Genomic DNA, 16,044 nt, shown 5'->3' with positions numbered 1-16,044 from the left:
TTTTCTACTACTTCTCTCAAAATCTCTCTTCTTTTCTCCACTACTTCTTCTTCCTCTTCTAAGTCTTAGAGACCATACATTCAGAATAACAAGGTTTCACTTACTGTGGTGTCCCTTGATCATTGAAAAGATGTTCCGGAGAAGACACAGAGGGAATTGTAAAGAATTTAGGAATCTACAAAGGTAAGTTTTAGATCTTCCCTTTTTTCTTCTATTAAATGCATGCGAATCTTGATTGTTTATCCATTATGTTATTATTTTTATACCATATTTTGTTTTTGTAAAATCAAAAATAAAATTGCAAGGCGATCACGTGCTTCCACTTGAGATTCGATCCATTCACTAATCATGTTCTTTTACTCAAGAAAGCTCTCTATGGTCTTAAACAAAGTCCTCGAGCTTGGTTCACCAAACATAGCACTTGTATTTTGCAGTGGGGTTTTGTTAGTGTGAAGGTTGACTTATCTACGTTTCTTTAACGCATTGATAGGTTTCTAATTATCTTGTTGATTTATGTTGATGATCTTATTGTCACTAGCGGTTGTCCTTCAGCTATAAAGCAGTTTATTACCTGTTTACACTAGAAATTTGCTCTTAAAGATCTTGGTCCACTGTCATTCTTCCTTGGCATTCAAGTCACTTGTGATCAGGAAGTATTGCACTTAAACCAATCTAAATACATTTGGGATATGCTTGCTCGATTCAATCTCAATCGATCCAAACCTATTCATTCATGCATGGCTCACGACACTCAGTTATCATTAAAGGATGGTGATGTTTTGAAAAATCCTTCAGAGCAGCGAAGCATGGTTGGGGCATTACAATACTACATTTTAGCTAGACCTGACATTTGTTTCTCTATGAATAAACTTTGTCAGTTTCTTCATGCTCCAACAACAACTCATTTTCAAGCTGTAAAACAGCTACTGCACTATCTGAAAGGTACCATTCACCATGGTATTTCCATTACTAAATGCTCATCCTTCGCTCTTATTTGCTACAAAGATTTTGATTGGGCTAGTTGTCCTAATGATCGACGAAGCACTAGTTAGTTTTATGTTTTTCTTGGCTCTAGCTTTATTTTGTGACTGCTGCTAAACAACGGGTGGTGTCTTGATCTAGTGCAGAATCTGAGTATCATGGTATGGCCAATGCTGCAGCTGAGTTGTTGTGGACCCAATTGGTGTTGTCTGAGATTGGTCTCAATGGTTATGTCCCTTCATTGCTTCTTTGTGATAACTTAAGTGCAACTTACATGGCTGCAAAACATATGCTTCACAACTGTACAAATGCAGAAAGCCCACTAAGACTGTAAAAGAAGTTCAAAGCAGACTTGTAATTTGGAATATCAGAATAACCTGGCTCTGATATCAATTGAAGGAAATCGAACGCGAGGATTTCGATGAGCAGCAGAAAGATCATTCTAAATTACAATCATATATGAACTTTACAATTACAGTCATAAACAAAAACATACAGTTATGCATTAATTACAAAAATTATAGCATGATATACATAAGATCAAGGACAAAAGCTACACACTTTTGTAGACTCATCGTTAAGCTCCTTGATCACGAACGCTCGATCACAGCAACACAACAACCACGAACGTTCGTCCAACATGACCGCTACACAGCACAAACACCATGCACTCGATCTCAGTGATCGCCTACGTCATGAACATCCCGAACAACACGAACGACCTCCACAGAACCTCGATGATGAGTATGACACCACCAAGAAGGCTACCTTAGTATTCTCGATGTGAGAATCCAAAGGGTGGGCTCTGTGTGAACTTGGTTTGAGGTAGAAGACAGAGGAAACAACAAAATTGTAAACGATTGAGCAAGTGGGAGATGGCAGAACCTATCGTATAGGTCGATGACCAATCGTTTACGAAAAACTAAGCAATCATCTAGCAAAAGCTATGCGATCGTTTAGCTCATCGCTTAGCTAAGTGTCTGTCTCCTACAAACACTCAACGATCGTTTACCTTATCCAAGTTGTCGCTTAGTAAATCCTATTTATTTGACAACTATAGTAAGAATATTTTCGAGAGAGAAAATCTCCAAAAAAAAAATTCAGAACTTACTTAAATTAGGAAAATATTTTTTTTTATCTCACGATTACCATGAAACCACCAATAACATCTCACTCAATTGGTTATTAGAGAAAAAGAGTTAAATATCCAATAATTAATATTATTATAAATATAAATGATAACTAACTTACCATAATATATTTATAACCTATAGTTTTAATATTTTATCTCATGAAACATACAAATCATAACTCTTTTTCTATTCTATGGCACTTAATGTAAATCATATTTACATTAATTCTTCACTTGATGTATCTCATACACCATACTGATCATATCATATATAATCGAATTACCTCTTGTCAATTTGAACATTTCAAATCAACACCAAGAACTGATCTTCAACTGAATCCATTAAGCTACCAGTGGGGCCTTATGGACCTGTAGCTCGAAGCTCCAACGATACGTGAATAACTGACTAAACTCTTTAGTCATGGGATCCACCATCCATTAACTGCTAGGTACTCCACTAAAGATCGACAGCTGAACTCTCCTTACCACAAATATATTATGTGTCCTTCTTAACCAATCAACAGTACAACAACCCTTCACAGATCGCTCGTAAGTACAGCTCGGCCAATAACCATTATGCCTCTGTAATTACATCTGTCTCTTTAAGTACCATTGATCCCTCTAATGAACATAAGTCATAGTCCTACTATGACTGAGTCTTCTCTTCCAAAGAGAAGTTGTGGCTACTATGTTCAAGCCCCGGAATCGGCCCTTAAGAGAGCAATCTCTCTATTTATCCCTGCTTCGGAAAAGAAGTGAATTCTATCTTGTGGATTGAGTTCCCAGCTCCCAGATCAGACAAGTCCCCAAAAAGATAGGAATGTTGAGTTGGCAATCTAGCCACTCTCACCCATACTAATCAAAGGACTGCCCTCAAAGGTAGAAGTTCTCAAAACACTCAAGATTGAGGTCGTGTCACCTATGGTCGTTTAGGTGAGATGTAAGTCTCTAGTATGAATGGCGTTATATACATAGTCTAGTCATCTTATGGTACGGTCTTATACAAACTCTTTGTATAGGACACCCCCGCTCGCACATCTCCACGTAAATGGTAAGGATCTACCATCTGTAGTAGTTTACAATACTTGTAAACCTCTACAAAGTGAGTCGTATCTGTAGTGTCACCAGGATCAGGTATCCCACCTTATTCCTTATACTATAGACCTATTTAGGATTACTAAGTCATGATCCACTTGTATATCACATATACGTGTTTACGTTTACATAAGATAACCATGAAGTTTTGTTTATTGAATATGAGTAAATGTCAGAATGAAATAACAGTTATTTTATTTATAAAACAATGTGTATCATTACAAACAACAAAACTTCGAGAGAATTAGGACACCAATCCCAACAGGTAACATTATATATTTGTTATTAATTTGTTATCTTTCTCTTCTCATTTGTTTCTACTCCATTGGTTGTGTGGTATGGATTATATTTGTTATTTGTTCTCTCCTATCCTTTGTTGACACGTGGCTCTACTGCGCCTTTATATTTGAATGAAGCTCCAATAGCTCTATGCTGAGCACTTCAATTATTTCATAGTTTTATCTTTCAGTACAAACCATTCTTCGATTCGTGTCGCGTTGAGTTATTAGGTCAGTTTCAAAAATACTTCCCTAACCTCCTTGCCCATTTTTCTTCTTTGACATCACTGCTTATACTCACATAATCGATTGTTTGAGATTAGTTGCGTTGCTCCATTTCTCTTTTCCTTTGTTTCAATCTAATTCTAGCTATCAATTTGATTTCCAGGGTTTTTTCCCTTCCTAATCTATGACTGAATTTACAACATTGACAAATCCAATCATTCAATAGATAAACAAAAATGATTTCGATTGACCTGTTTTTAGAGTCTTAGATTTTAGAGGTCTTCATGAATACAATATCTATAGGAAGAATGGAGGCCACAATCCTTTCAACTTTGTGCTATCATCCCCCCCCCCCCTTCTTGTAATGAAATTTTAGTTTCTCTTTATGAGCTTCCAAATTCTTTTCTTTATTTATCCCCCTTCACCCTTTTCCTTTTTATCTTTGTATGCATCTAATAGCAACACCTTGTCTCCATATGTACATGATGTAAGTGGCATTTTTAACACAATACTTTTAAGTAATTACAAATTGACTTGAATCAATTCTGTACTTTGAGTTTGTACAAGTCCAATAAGTTCAATAATTCAATGTTTTTAATACTTTCATAGGTACTTATACAAAATTGTTGATAAGTTCAATACTTTGAGCTTGTACAAATTTTTGGACACTGGATCTATCTCACTATCTACTTACAAAGAATCACGTGCACAAGTGTTGAATGCTAGATTACTGGGAATGGATCGAAATCAACTTCTTATCTTTCCTCATAATTCAGGGTATGTTTTGTAGAAATTGAGCATTCATTGTTTAGTATCATTTAGTCTAACAAGTTTTTTGTTTATTTGAACATATAGCGGCCGCTAGAGTTTGGTAGTTATTGACTACAAAAAAGGTATTGTATTTTGGATGAACTCTCTGTTGTTGGCTTTTTGACATTTAATCTCAAATTAATTAATTTTAATTAATTAAATAATTAACGTTTTGATGATAAAAAAAAATATATAATTTATTCACAAATAATTTTAGTATTTTGAATGTTCTATTGCCTAAATATTGGAATAAATATTTCAACGCAATTTGAATAACTGAAATCGGAGCTCAAATAAAGAAGATACAACCAAAACAAACTTAACGGAAAAATCCTAAGCTGATGACGTAGTAGAATTTTTCTCATCAAAGTGGACTAATTGAAAGGTGGCACTTGGAACAATGGAGGAGGTACACATGGTGGACATTTGATTTTTTGGAGTGGTTTTCAAAAAAAAAAAAAGTGAATTTAAAATGAAAATGAATTCAATATTATTTTATATTTATGTCTAAGCTAATTTTGGACACATGGTGGACCTTTTCTTTTCGTTGAGTTTTTAAAAAGAAAATAAATTTAATATTATTTTTTGTTTGTATCTAACGGCTAGTTGATTCAAAAAGGGGAAAAATCTCCAATATTGATTTTTCTTTTTCAAGATCAAATGGTCCAAAAAAAAATATGGTTTTCACCTACCCCATCTTTTTTGAACTCTTCATTTTCTCTACATTTCTATAACAATTACATATTTTTATAATCCTCAAAGTCACTATTGTTATTCTCTCAAACCTCCTACTTTTCTTTTCATCTTATTCTTGAGAGATTTATTATATTGTGTTGATTTATTTGTTGAGTTCTCAAATTTGTATATCTACTCTTTAAGAGGGTATGTCTCAACTTGTTCTTCATTTCTAAATCTATTGTAAATGGTCACTCTTGAACCCATGACATGTTGTAACTGTTGTAACCATTTGATCCTCAATCGTGGAAATGTTCGAGATTGTTGCAGTTTGATTCTAAGCAAGGGAAAGAGTAAAAAATTCTAGTGATGTACCAAGAGGAGCTTGAGAAGTGGATGTAAGTCGATTGTACTGAGCTACTATAAAATCTTTAATGTTAATTTCTCCATGCCTCCCGTACTTTAATTTTGAAATTAATTTTTTGTTGTATTTTATTACATGAAATTAATTGAAATATTTATTCCTTAAATTAGTTGCTATGTTTATTTAGGTTGGTTGAATTGATCTTTATATATCTCATACCAATCTTTTTATTCAAATTAAATTTGGTGTTTAAAAGTGTTAGTTCTAATTATTTTGCTACTTTGGGTTGAAATTATTTGCATGAAAATTTTGTTTAAACTACTTGTTAGTAAAAAAAAATTATTAATTTGCTTAATCGGGCCCACTTTGGAAAAGTTTTCATTAGTTTTAATAAACTCTATCCACCCCCTTTGGAGTTGCCATGTCGATCATACGATTGGTATCACAACAATAGCTCTTCTACATAATTTTTTTTTTATAATATTATCAATATTTTGATTTATTTGAAAAAGCTTAATTGCTTGAGTTAGGACAACTATAGAAAATCCTCGTGTTGATAGAGCTCCTTTCTTTGATGGTATTAGAAATTATGATGTTTGAAATAATAAAATAAAACTTTTTGTGCTTGCTATGGATTTCAAGATTTTGTATGCTTGTGAGAATGATTTGGTTAAATTGGAATGGAATAATGAGTTGCTTACTTTTAATCCTAAAGCCATAAATATCATATATTGTCATTAGATAAAAGTATGTGATAAAATCTTACATTTTGAACATACATATGATATTTGGAATTTTCTTGTTAATATATAGTGTAGAAAATTCTCCTTATACTACTAATATTTTATTTGATGCGAAGGAAAATTATAATTCTATAATCAAGAAAAGTTTCATAAAGTGAAAAAAAAAATGTGATAAGTCCTCTTTGTGCTTGATGACCCCTTCAAAAAATGACTCCAATGATGAGATCAATGAAGATGAGGTAAATCACAAATCTCTATTTTATGATGAGCTATATGATGGATTTGAAAATGTGCAACATGATTTAGAAAAAGTTAGCTCTAAAAATAGCAACAAATCTTTAGAAAAAAGATAAATTATCTCTTGTTGACAAAATTAAATTTCTTGAATGTGATATTTATGAGAAAAATGATCTTTTATATATGCTTGACTTGGACAAACCTTTGAATGATAAAACTTGGACAATCATGAAATATTTGGGTTGGGTTGGTTCGGGTTAATCGGGTTATTTATTTAAAAATTTTGTTCTAAAAAAAGAAAAACGTAAATATGTAAAAATCTAATTTAATTATTTTCATATATTGAATTAAAATTAACATCTCAATTTCAATTTATATAGTAAAAAAAAAATTTCTAAAGTGCAAAAAACTACTTTTAAGAGTTATTGAAGAATAAATTATTCAAAAAATATTGAAATTAAATAAAATTAAAATCAATATATGTATAAATAATTGTGTTATATGTAATAAAAATATATATTTTCAAAGTGAATAATAAATTCATGTTGGGTTGAATTATATTAAATGAATTCATAAACCCACTCACCCTATAGAATTTTTATTTATTTGAATCCAACACATCCCTAATAAGTTGTTAATCCAACCCAAACAACTATCCATAAAGGTGTTGCACAATTCAAATATATATATATATATATATATTGTTAATAGTGTTATTGCTCTAATTGGAGGAGATATTGATACGGTCAAAAACGCATAAAACCACGTGAATGATATCGAACAAGCAAAATGGCTCAATGTGACGTCGTGACGGAGCGCCCTATTTATTATTATTATTATTTTGTTTTGTTTGGATCCATTTAAAACTTAAATTAAAGTCTGGCTTTACCCAATACCATATTTTCCACCGAAAGCACTACACGCCTGTGGGCCCCTTCACCTATTACCTAGTTACCCTAATTATCGTAATATTTTATTACTTGTTCCTATTATCAAATTTCATGTTTCTTTACATACCCATTTAATTTTTGCTCTAAATTTATTTTACTCTATACTATTTAAAATTCTTCATTTAAATCCTTATCATTTGATCAAACTGTGATAAACACATCATTCTATATACTATTACTATGATAGTGTCTCGATTTTTTAATTTAAAGGCATAAAAAGAAAAAATATCCAAAAATTTTGTCATTTTTCTAAAATACTTCTATGCATTTAAAAGCAATTATACTATTTTTGAACTTTCATAAATGTTTCCTAATCCCTTAGAGTTGAAGTCTTTTATAATATTCAAAGGAAAAATTGAGACATAAAACGATAGAATGGTGACATCAAAATAAAACATTTGAAAACTATCATCAAAGATCATAGAGATAGTTGATAAAAATCCGTTTTAGTATTATATTAGAATTTAGATTCAATATAAAAAATAAAATAAAATAAATAAATTGTTTCTTAGTACAACATGTAGAATAATAGAGATTTAAACCTTCGATCTTGAAAAGGTAGAACATATAGTTTATCGCTTAGTTAAGTTGAGATGTTGGTCGAAAATATTGTGGATAGAATTTAAACAAATCATGGTGGCTAAATTGGGACACTAATGGAAACTAAAATTGTATATGTATATGATACTTTAACCCTAAAACGTAATCAACGAAAAAATCATTAAACGGGTCCCTTCCCAATAAGCAGAATCCGCCATTTCTGATTTTTTTTTTTTTTTTCAAAGCCTCTTTTTTGGTGCACCGTTTTAGAATAGTCGTAATAATAGATACACAACACATGCTTCAAATAACACTGCTGACAATTGACTTCAAAAGTCTATTACAATTAATAATAATATTCAATCTAGTATTCCACTTTTTCAAATAATCAAAATTCCAACCAATCTTAAATCTAATAGGAAGCCATAAAGTTGGAATTCAACAACAATGAAAAAAATAACAAATAAAAAAAAAAAAAAAAAAAAAAAGTCAAGTCAGGTAGCATAAAATTAAAAAAAAAATAAAAATAAAACAACAGGGATTATCAATCCAAGTCGAACTCTACCCCCAATACCAGTAAGTTGCTATAACATTATGTGGCCCTATGGGCCTATTGCTATACAAAAGGAAGGCATAAAAATAAGATTATATATGTCTATATATATCCTTTTGAATAATTCTTAACTAAAAGCAAAAGAGGGATTTGTCTGTGTCAGAAAACGCGTAATGTTGATCTTCTCCATCTTATTAAGTTAGGTGGGGGCAGGGGAATGCATATGGTGAAGCCGTTGTCAACCTGTACACAATAAATCAAATGTAAAGCCATGTTTATAAGCTTTCCTAAAATACTATTCAACCATTTTCAATTTCTTTTAATTTTGCTTTCCTTTCCTTGAAAAGGCACAATTTGTTGTTTATTCCATAAAAGAAAAAAAAAAAAGAATAGGAAAAAGGAAAAAGAAATACCATAGTGAATAAATGAAGGAAAGAAAAGGTGAAACAAATCTTTACTCCTTTTTTTTTTTTCTATCTTTAATTTGGCCTGATGAGAAGGATCGAGGAAGTTTCATGGAATTGAATTTTCTAATCTAATCCTTTTTTTTCTTTCACATGTTAAAAAAGAGAAGCTTTCTTTGCCTGACCCTCCTAAACTCCACCGTCCCACCCACTACCCTAGAAAGTCTTTTCTATTCTTTTCAAAATTTGAACTTCCTCTAATGAACTATTTATTTCTTCTCTTAAATTACTTTACCCAAACGTTTTTAAAATGCTTAATTGAATTTTCAATTTTCAAAAAGAAGATATTGTATTTATTTAAAGAAAAGAAAACTGAAAAATAATCAAATAAAAATAAGAATATTACAACCAGACCTAACTTTTGCTACTATTCTTTTCTAAGGGTCCAATCCCAACCGTCCACATTATCTTCTCCCATAATACATAGTTACATACACATTATTTCAGTACTATTCAACATTTTAATATTTTCTATAAAAAAAAGTACGTATTTAATTCCATATTACATTTTTATAAATAAAAAAGAAAAGTAAAATGCAATGTTTCCTATTTGGTCCCCTAATTTTAAGTCCTATTTATTCAACCCTTGTGGTCGAGTTAATTTTTATAAAATTTGATTAAATAATAATAATAATGTCCATTTCTATACAATGTTTTTATAAAAATTTGATAAAATATTAATAACAATTTCCATTTCTATACAATGTTTTTTAAACAAATTTAATCATACGGGATAATGGAAACTAATTTTTTTTTTCTGAAGAAGTCAAGTCATAAACTAACTATAAGAACTATCTTTAGGATAAATTGGATATATTAAAAAACCACAAAATTACATGTTGTCAGACATAAAAAGAAAAGAAAAACAAAATGAACCAGAGAAGCATTAATGATTAAGCTCTCAAGTTTAATAAATTTAATGTCAGAATTTCAATCTTAAAATTTTAATAATTTTATATAATTATTTACTCAAAACTCCATCAACAGAAAAATTTAAAAAAAAATTAGAAAAAAAGAACAGAGACTTTAAACAATTGAGGAGTTGAACTGGAAGCGCAAATCCATACAAGAACAAGAATCCTTTTTTCTTTTCTTTTAATATTATTTTTTTTCCCTGACAAAAAATATAATAATTATTACAAATCGAAAGCATCCACCAATCGTCGTTTTCAATATACCAGCCTAAGCTACCAAGGAATAAGAATACACAAACGGAAAAAGCTTTTCGAAATTTCAAAGGTAAATACAAATTAAAAAAACGGGATAAATAAACAAATTGGAATATGAATTTAATTTTCAAGGAATACGAATCATTACCTCTCCTTACGCTTCTCCAAGAATCTCTGAAGCGACTTCTTCCTTGCAATGGGAAGATCTGCCGAAAAAACACAACAAATTAGCAGATATTTCAGATGAAATATGAAAATAGTAAAAGGTAATACTAATAAATATAAACATCTTTGTAAAAAAAAATTAGTTCAGTGCAGGCCGGTAGAGGTTTAATCACCTCCGTTAAGAGATGCAAGCAACTGTTGCTGGTGGTCGGTGGATGGATTTGCAACCGTAGGATTAGCTTCTGCTTTTCCTTCCGCAACAAGTTTCAGAATGTTCTCAGCCTAAAACAAATTTTCCACACCACAAGAGAATAAAACGATTGATTAGATTAATTAATCGAAAAGCAATTCACAAAAACATAATCAGTTACAGAAAACAAAAACTGATGGAAAAAGTCGTGTACGTAACAAGAAAATCCGGAGTTAAAACAAACCTTATCACGAGGAACGTCAAAAACGGCGACAGTTCCGTTGTAGAAGATAGTCATCGGAGACGTATGTTGAAGCGATTCAGAACTAGTCGGCCTGAAAAACAGAACAGAACCGAAAACGATGAATTCCAAAGAAATTTGAAACGGAAGTATGAAAACGATCAGTTAGGTAGAGAGGTGAATTTTTTATTACCTGAAGAGAGGCGTATAGAGAGGCAAAGGTGAGAGGATGTTGTGGTTAGCGGCGGCCTTGGGACTGGGAGGCAGAGAAATGGAGGCAGAGCCGATGACAGATTTGAGAAGCTCGGGATTGATCTTGGAAATGGCGCTGTGAATGCCTGGAAATAGAGAAAAAGAGAATTAATAAGAAGGGGAAAAAGTACTGATAAAGATGAAGGAGAGAAAAGGAAGAGAGATCAACCTCGAAAGCTTCTCTTGCGGTGAAGAGTGTGAAACTGAGACTTGGAGGAAGTGTCCTTCTCGAGGCCGAAGAAATCAAGCTCGACAGTAGCCCTAGCCATGGCGGGAGAATGAAGGAGGATTGAGGACGAAGAAGAAGAGGGAATTTGTTAGTTTATGGTTTGGGGGAAAAACAGAAAAGAGAGTTGAAGAGAGAGGGAATATTGGGGGATTAAATAAATAAGAGAAAGTGGAAAGTAAAATGGTAAATCAAAAGGCACGAGGTACATGGGAAGACCGCTTTAATGCGACACGACTTCCACGAGGCCTTAACACATAACAACATTTATTTAACAAATATATATATTAAATAACATAACAATAAATAAATAAAGGGACAAATACTCCTCCCACGGCCACAGTCCCGCCTCCCTACCTCCTCCTTCCTTTACCATTTCCACCCTATCCTTTTCCGTTACCGTTTATATCATTTATTTTCTTTAATATTATATTACCTTCACATTTTATTTATTTCTTCTTTTTCTTTTTCTTTTTCTTTTTCTTTTTCTTTTTCTTTTTCTTTTTTTAACATACAAGCATACAAAGGATATGATAAGTAGAAGAATACTATTTCACTGTCATGTTGTTTGAGATTTCAATTTTCGTTTAACATTTTTAGAAAGTTATAGTTTAATTTAGAAATATTTATGACAGTCAAAAATAATGTTGCAATTTTTAGAAGAAATTGTGTATTTTATAAATAAATGGTAAAATTTAAGAATATTTTTATAATTTAGCGTATGTATATACATATAACCAAAATTTTTAATAGCATATAATAAAATTATACTTTTGATGATATATATATATCAGCTATAATTTTTAATAGCATATAATATATTTATATATGTTAGTGATGGAGTTAAATAGTATTATAGTTGTGTGATTGTTGTCGGTAGAAAATGATGTGTTAACTTTGTTGAGAAATATGGAAGACGAAATTTTGTTTGTGGAAACTGCAATACAAGATTAAGTTTCATCACACTCAATGTTCACAAACTAAGGTGGTAGATGGATTAGCTCGTTGGGCTACGAATGAATCATATTCTCATTGTTGACGAAATAATTTTCCTACTTGATTTGTGTCGTTTGACTAAGACTGATTTATCTTTGGAGGTTTTGTAATTTTAATTTGGTTGCATTTCTAAAAAATGCTAAAGTTGATTAATAATAGGTTTTTGTAGTTGGTTGGTTCACATTGTTTAAAAGAAAATAAAATTTCTCTTGTCAAACATAAAACAAAAGATAGGTGGTTTCTTTTAGTTTATTAAAAGTTTTAGAACAAAAAGTGGGGTTCTATTACTTTTCTATCAAAACAAATATATGACATATAAAATGTGTCAATGACCCAAAAGATTCGTAGTAAAAAAAATATCTCAGTAGTCCTCTCAATTTGATTAAGAATATGCTTAAATCCAACCTGATTATTAGGTTGACAAATACAATATGTGTTTCTCTAAAAATACGTGTTATAAATGTAATTAATCTAAAATATATATATGGACTTAGGATCGACCTATATAGCCTTTGGAGATTAAATACTTGAGGATTTTTCTCGACCATAAATACATATAGCCTTTCGAGATTAAGTACTTTGAATTTTTCTATTTATAAGAATTTTTCTATTATTATTTAACCTAATAAATAATTTAAGTTAAAAAATACTTTTATCCTAAACTTTCACGAAAGAAACAATTTAGTCATAAACTTTGGTTTTTATTTGATATGTTTTTGAGTTTGAAAAGAGCAAAGAAATGTTAGGGACATTAATAATACGAAGGAGAAAAAGTAAAATAAATTATTTTAAAAAAATGGAAATTTTGAAAGGGAGGAGTGTGGAGAGGCAGTTGCGATTTGAGAGGAGGGCGGGAAGGTTTGTTGAAGAAGCAAATTGAGAATTAGTCAGTCTGGTGTTTACTTTCATTTTCCAGCTTTACGGAAATCATTTTCCACCGGCAACCATTTGTTTTTTCCTATATTAAAAAAAATCTTCAATTTATCACGTGTTCTCTCCTTCTCAAGAAATTTAAAAAAAAAAAAAAAAAAAAAAAAGTTTCAATTTCTTCTTTTTCTTTTTCTGTTTTTTTTAAATATGAAATTTGTTATGATGCCTAAATCTATATTCAAATGAGTCATTTTTTAATCTCTATTTATATTCAAATTATTTATTAAAACATAGATACTATTATTTTCAGTTACATGAAAAAGTCGTTTTAAAAATTATTAATAAAATTTGTTAGATGTAGACTCCAATAATTTTTTTAAATGAAAAATATATTTATTTCCATCCAATCTAAGTTTGTTTTTATTTTTCTAGCTAAATTGTGCAAGAAAATATGTCAAGTACGAATAATTTTAAAATATTATATAATGATATTGTGAGAGTTTCTGAACTTAACTAAGAAGGCCTAACAGAACGTAAACAATTAGCAGAAATAAATCAAAAGCAGTAAAGAATACCAAGATATATATAGTGGTTCGACCAGTTTGGTTTAATCTACTTTGAGAACCAACTTGAATTAATTTATTAATGAGCAATAAAAGAATTTTATAAATAACAGATAATTAACAAAATCACCAATCTGTAATTTTTGTATCCACTGATACCGAGAGATCCGCACACAATGTCGCCTCTAAAAACTGAGAACAATCCGCTGCAAAAACATACCAAAAACAGTGTGCTATCGCCTCTGACCGGCAAATCACGCGCAGGCCCGCGTGTATCTCTCACTATTGCCGCTCCACGCAAGAACCAGCGCGAAAACCATGCCCTCGCTGTCGACCTCGCTCGCCGGACACCCACGTCACTGCCGAGGACGCTCACCCACGTCAGACCCTGTCACCTATGGACAGCGGTAGACGTTTTGCTTCAGGTGGCTCGTGCACTTCAGTGGTTGTAACTCACCAGACGAAACCTCCAGGCGGCTGCTTCTATACTCGGTTCAGTGGTTGCTCACATCCAAAAACAGGGTTACACGGAAAGGAAGCCTAACTTTTGGAGAAGAAGAGATAATTACAAGTTTGCCACTACTCAATAATTACGAAAATGCCATTGGACCTTTAATTTTTCCTAAAACCCAATAAAACCCACTTTAAAAACTTGTTATTTTCTACAAATCTCCATCATAACAAGAATATTTAAGTGCCAAGCTGATTCTCCAATCTTTCTATCATCCAGATTTAATATTCAGCCCATGTAATAGGTATTTGAACCTATGGGCTAGAAGAACCTTAGTTAACATATCTACAAATTCTAACTGTATGAACTTTGACTAGTTCAACATCTTTCTGGGCCACAACTTCTCTGATAAAATAATTTTAACATCAATATGCTTAGACCGTTCATGATGAGATGGATTCTTCGCAAGATGAATAGCACTCTGGCTATCACAACGGACGATAGGAATGAACTCCTGCGAATACAACTCACCAACTATCCTTTTCAATCACACTGCCTCTTTCATAGCTTCACCTACTGAAATATACTCTAACTCAGTAGTAGATAAGGCAACAACTGACTGTAGAGCAACTTTCCAACTGACCACATTACCAAACAAACGAAAAATGTGACATGATAGAGACCTTCTTTTGTCAAGGTCTGCAGCATAATCTACATCTGTGAAGCCTTCCAATAATGCTGATTTTTCACAATCCCTGCTAAAATACAATGATACACTGGCACTACCTTTCAAATATCGAAGCACCCATTTAACAGCATTCCAATGCTCCTTCCTAGGATTTGACATAAACCTACTTACCATACTCATAGCATATCCCAAGTCAGGCCTAGTACAAATTATCAAACACATAATACTTCCAACAGCATTACAGTAGGGAATATTAGCCATCTCTAATCTTTCTCGTTCAATAACAGGACACTGAGATGAAGAAAGCCTAAAATGAGATGCTATGGGTGTCGGAACTGCCTTACAACCAGACATATTATATTTCTCAAGCAGTTTATGCACATAACTCTCCTGCGAAATGGTTAACAAACCTTTCTCCCTATCTCTTTTCACATCCATGCCTAGGATCCTTTTCAGTTCACCTAAATCCTTCATCTCAAATTCACTACTCAATCGTTTCTTGAGATCACAGATTTCAGAATAATCCTTAGACACCAGAATCATATCATCTACATACAGAAGTAGATAAGTATATGTACCTTTCTGAGATAGTTTCTAGTACACACAGGCATCATATGAGCTCCTGTGAAACCCCTACTTTAGAATAAAGGTGTTAAACCCGATATACCACTGTCTCGGCAATTTCTTCAGTCCATAGATAGACCACCTTTGAAGACGACAAACCATGTCTTTCTTTCTTTTCACCTCATAGCCCTTAGGTTGAGCCATGTAAATCACTTCCTCCAATTCACCATGAAGGAAAGCTGTGGTGACGTCCATCTGTTCAACAAACATATCAAAGTGAACAGCAATAGATAAAATTAATCGAATGGACGAATGCCTCACCACCGGAGAGAAAATCTCATGAAAGTCAACTTCCTTCTTTTGAATGTAGCCCTTGGCTACCAGTCTAGCCTTATACCTAGGCTTGCTGTCACCTCCTGTACCTGGCTTGATTTTATAAATCCACTTTGACTGAATGAGTTTCTGATTAGGAGGCCTTGGAACTAATGACCATGTTTGATTCTTCTGCAATGAGAACAATTCTGCTTCCATAGCATCATTCCACTATTCCTTCGAATTAGATACAATAGCCACCTCAAAAGTAAGAGGCTCTGCTTCAATAATGTCAGCTGCACAAGTAAGA

The 16,044-nt window shown here is 32.1% G+C and overlaps 1 protein-coding gene across 1 annotated transcript; it reads right to left on the bottom strand.

Moving 5' to 3' along the window:
• Positions 1 to 8,571: 8,571 nt before the first annotated feature.
• JAZ10 (jasmonate-zim-domain protein 10) lies at positions 8,572 to 11,670 on the bottom strand. The gene is made up of 6 exons (XM_039051027.2): positions 11,234 to 11,670; positions 11,006 to 11,150; positions 10,816 to 10,906; positions 10,555 to 10,663; positions 10,365 to 10,422; positions 8,572 to 8,826 (listed from the first exon to the last, which is right to left on the bottom strand). Exons 1-6 carry the CDS (start codon positions 11,331 to 11,333, stop codon positions 8,778 to 8,780), a joined length of 552 nt encoding a protein of 183 aa, XP_038906955.1. The 5' UTR covers positions 11,334 to 11,670; the 3' UTR covers positions 8,572 to 8,777.
• Between the last annotated feature and the right edge of the window lie 4,374 nt (positions 11,671 to 16,044).

Source organism: Benincasa hispida, chromosome 12 (genome assembly GCF_027475165.1).
Source record: "Benincasa hispida cultivar pf3 chromosome 12, pf3_genome.v1.1, whole genome shotgun sequence".
Classification (NCBI taxonomy): Eukaryota; Viridiplantae; Streptophyta; class Magnoliopsida; order Cucurbitales; family Cucurbitaceae; genus Benincasa; species Benincasa hispida.
This window is presented reverse-complemented; position numbering and strand designations above follow the sequence as displayed.

Excerpts from the sequence above, each read along its gene's own strand:
- JAZ10 (XM_039051027.2), bottom strand. The coding sequence starts at position 11,333 with ATGGCTAGGGCTACTGTCGAGCTTGATTTCTTCGGCCTCGAGAAGGAC. Across the intron at positions 10,664-10,815 it reads TTGACGTTCCTCGTGATAAG|GCTGAGAACATTCTGAAACT; the intron begins GTTTGTTTTAAC and ends AATTTGTTTTAG. Across the intron at positions 10,423-10,554 it reads GCTTGCATCTCTTAACGGAG|ATCTTCCCATTGCAAGGAAG; the intron begins GTGATTAAACCT and ends TTTTTTCGGCAG.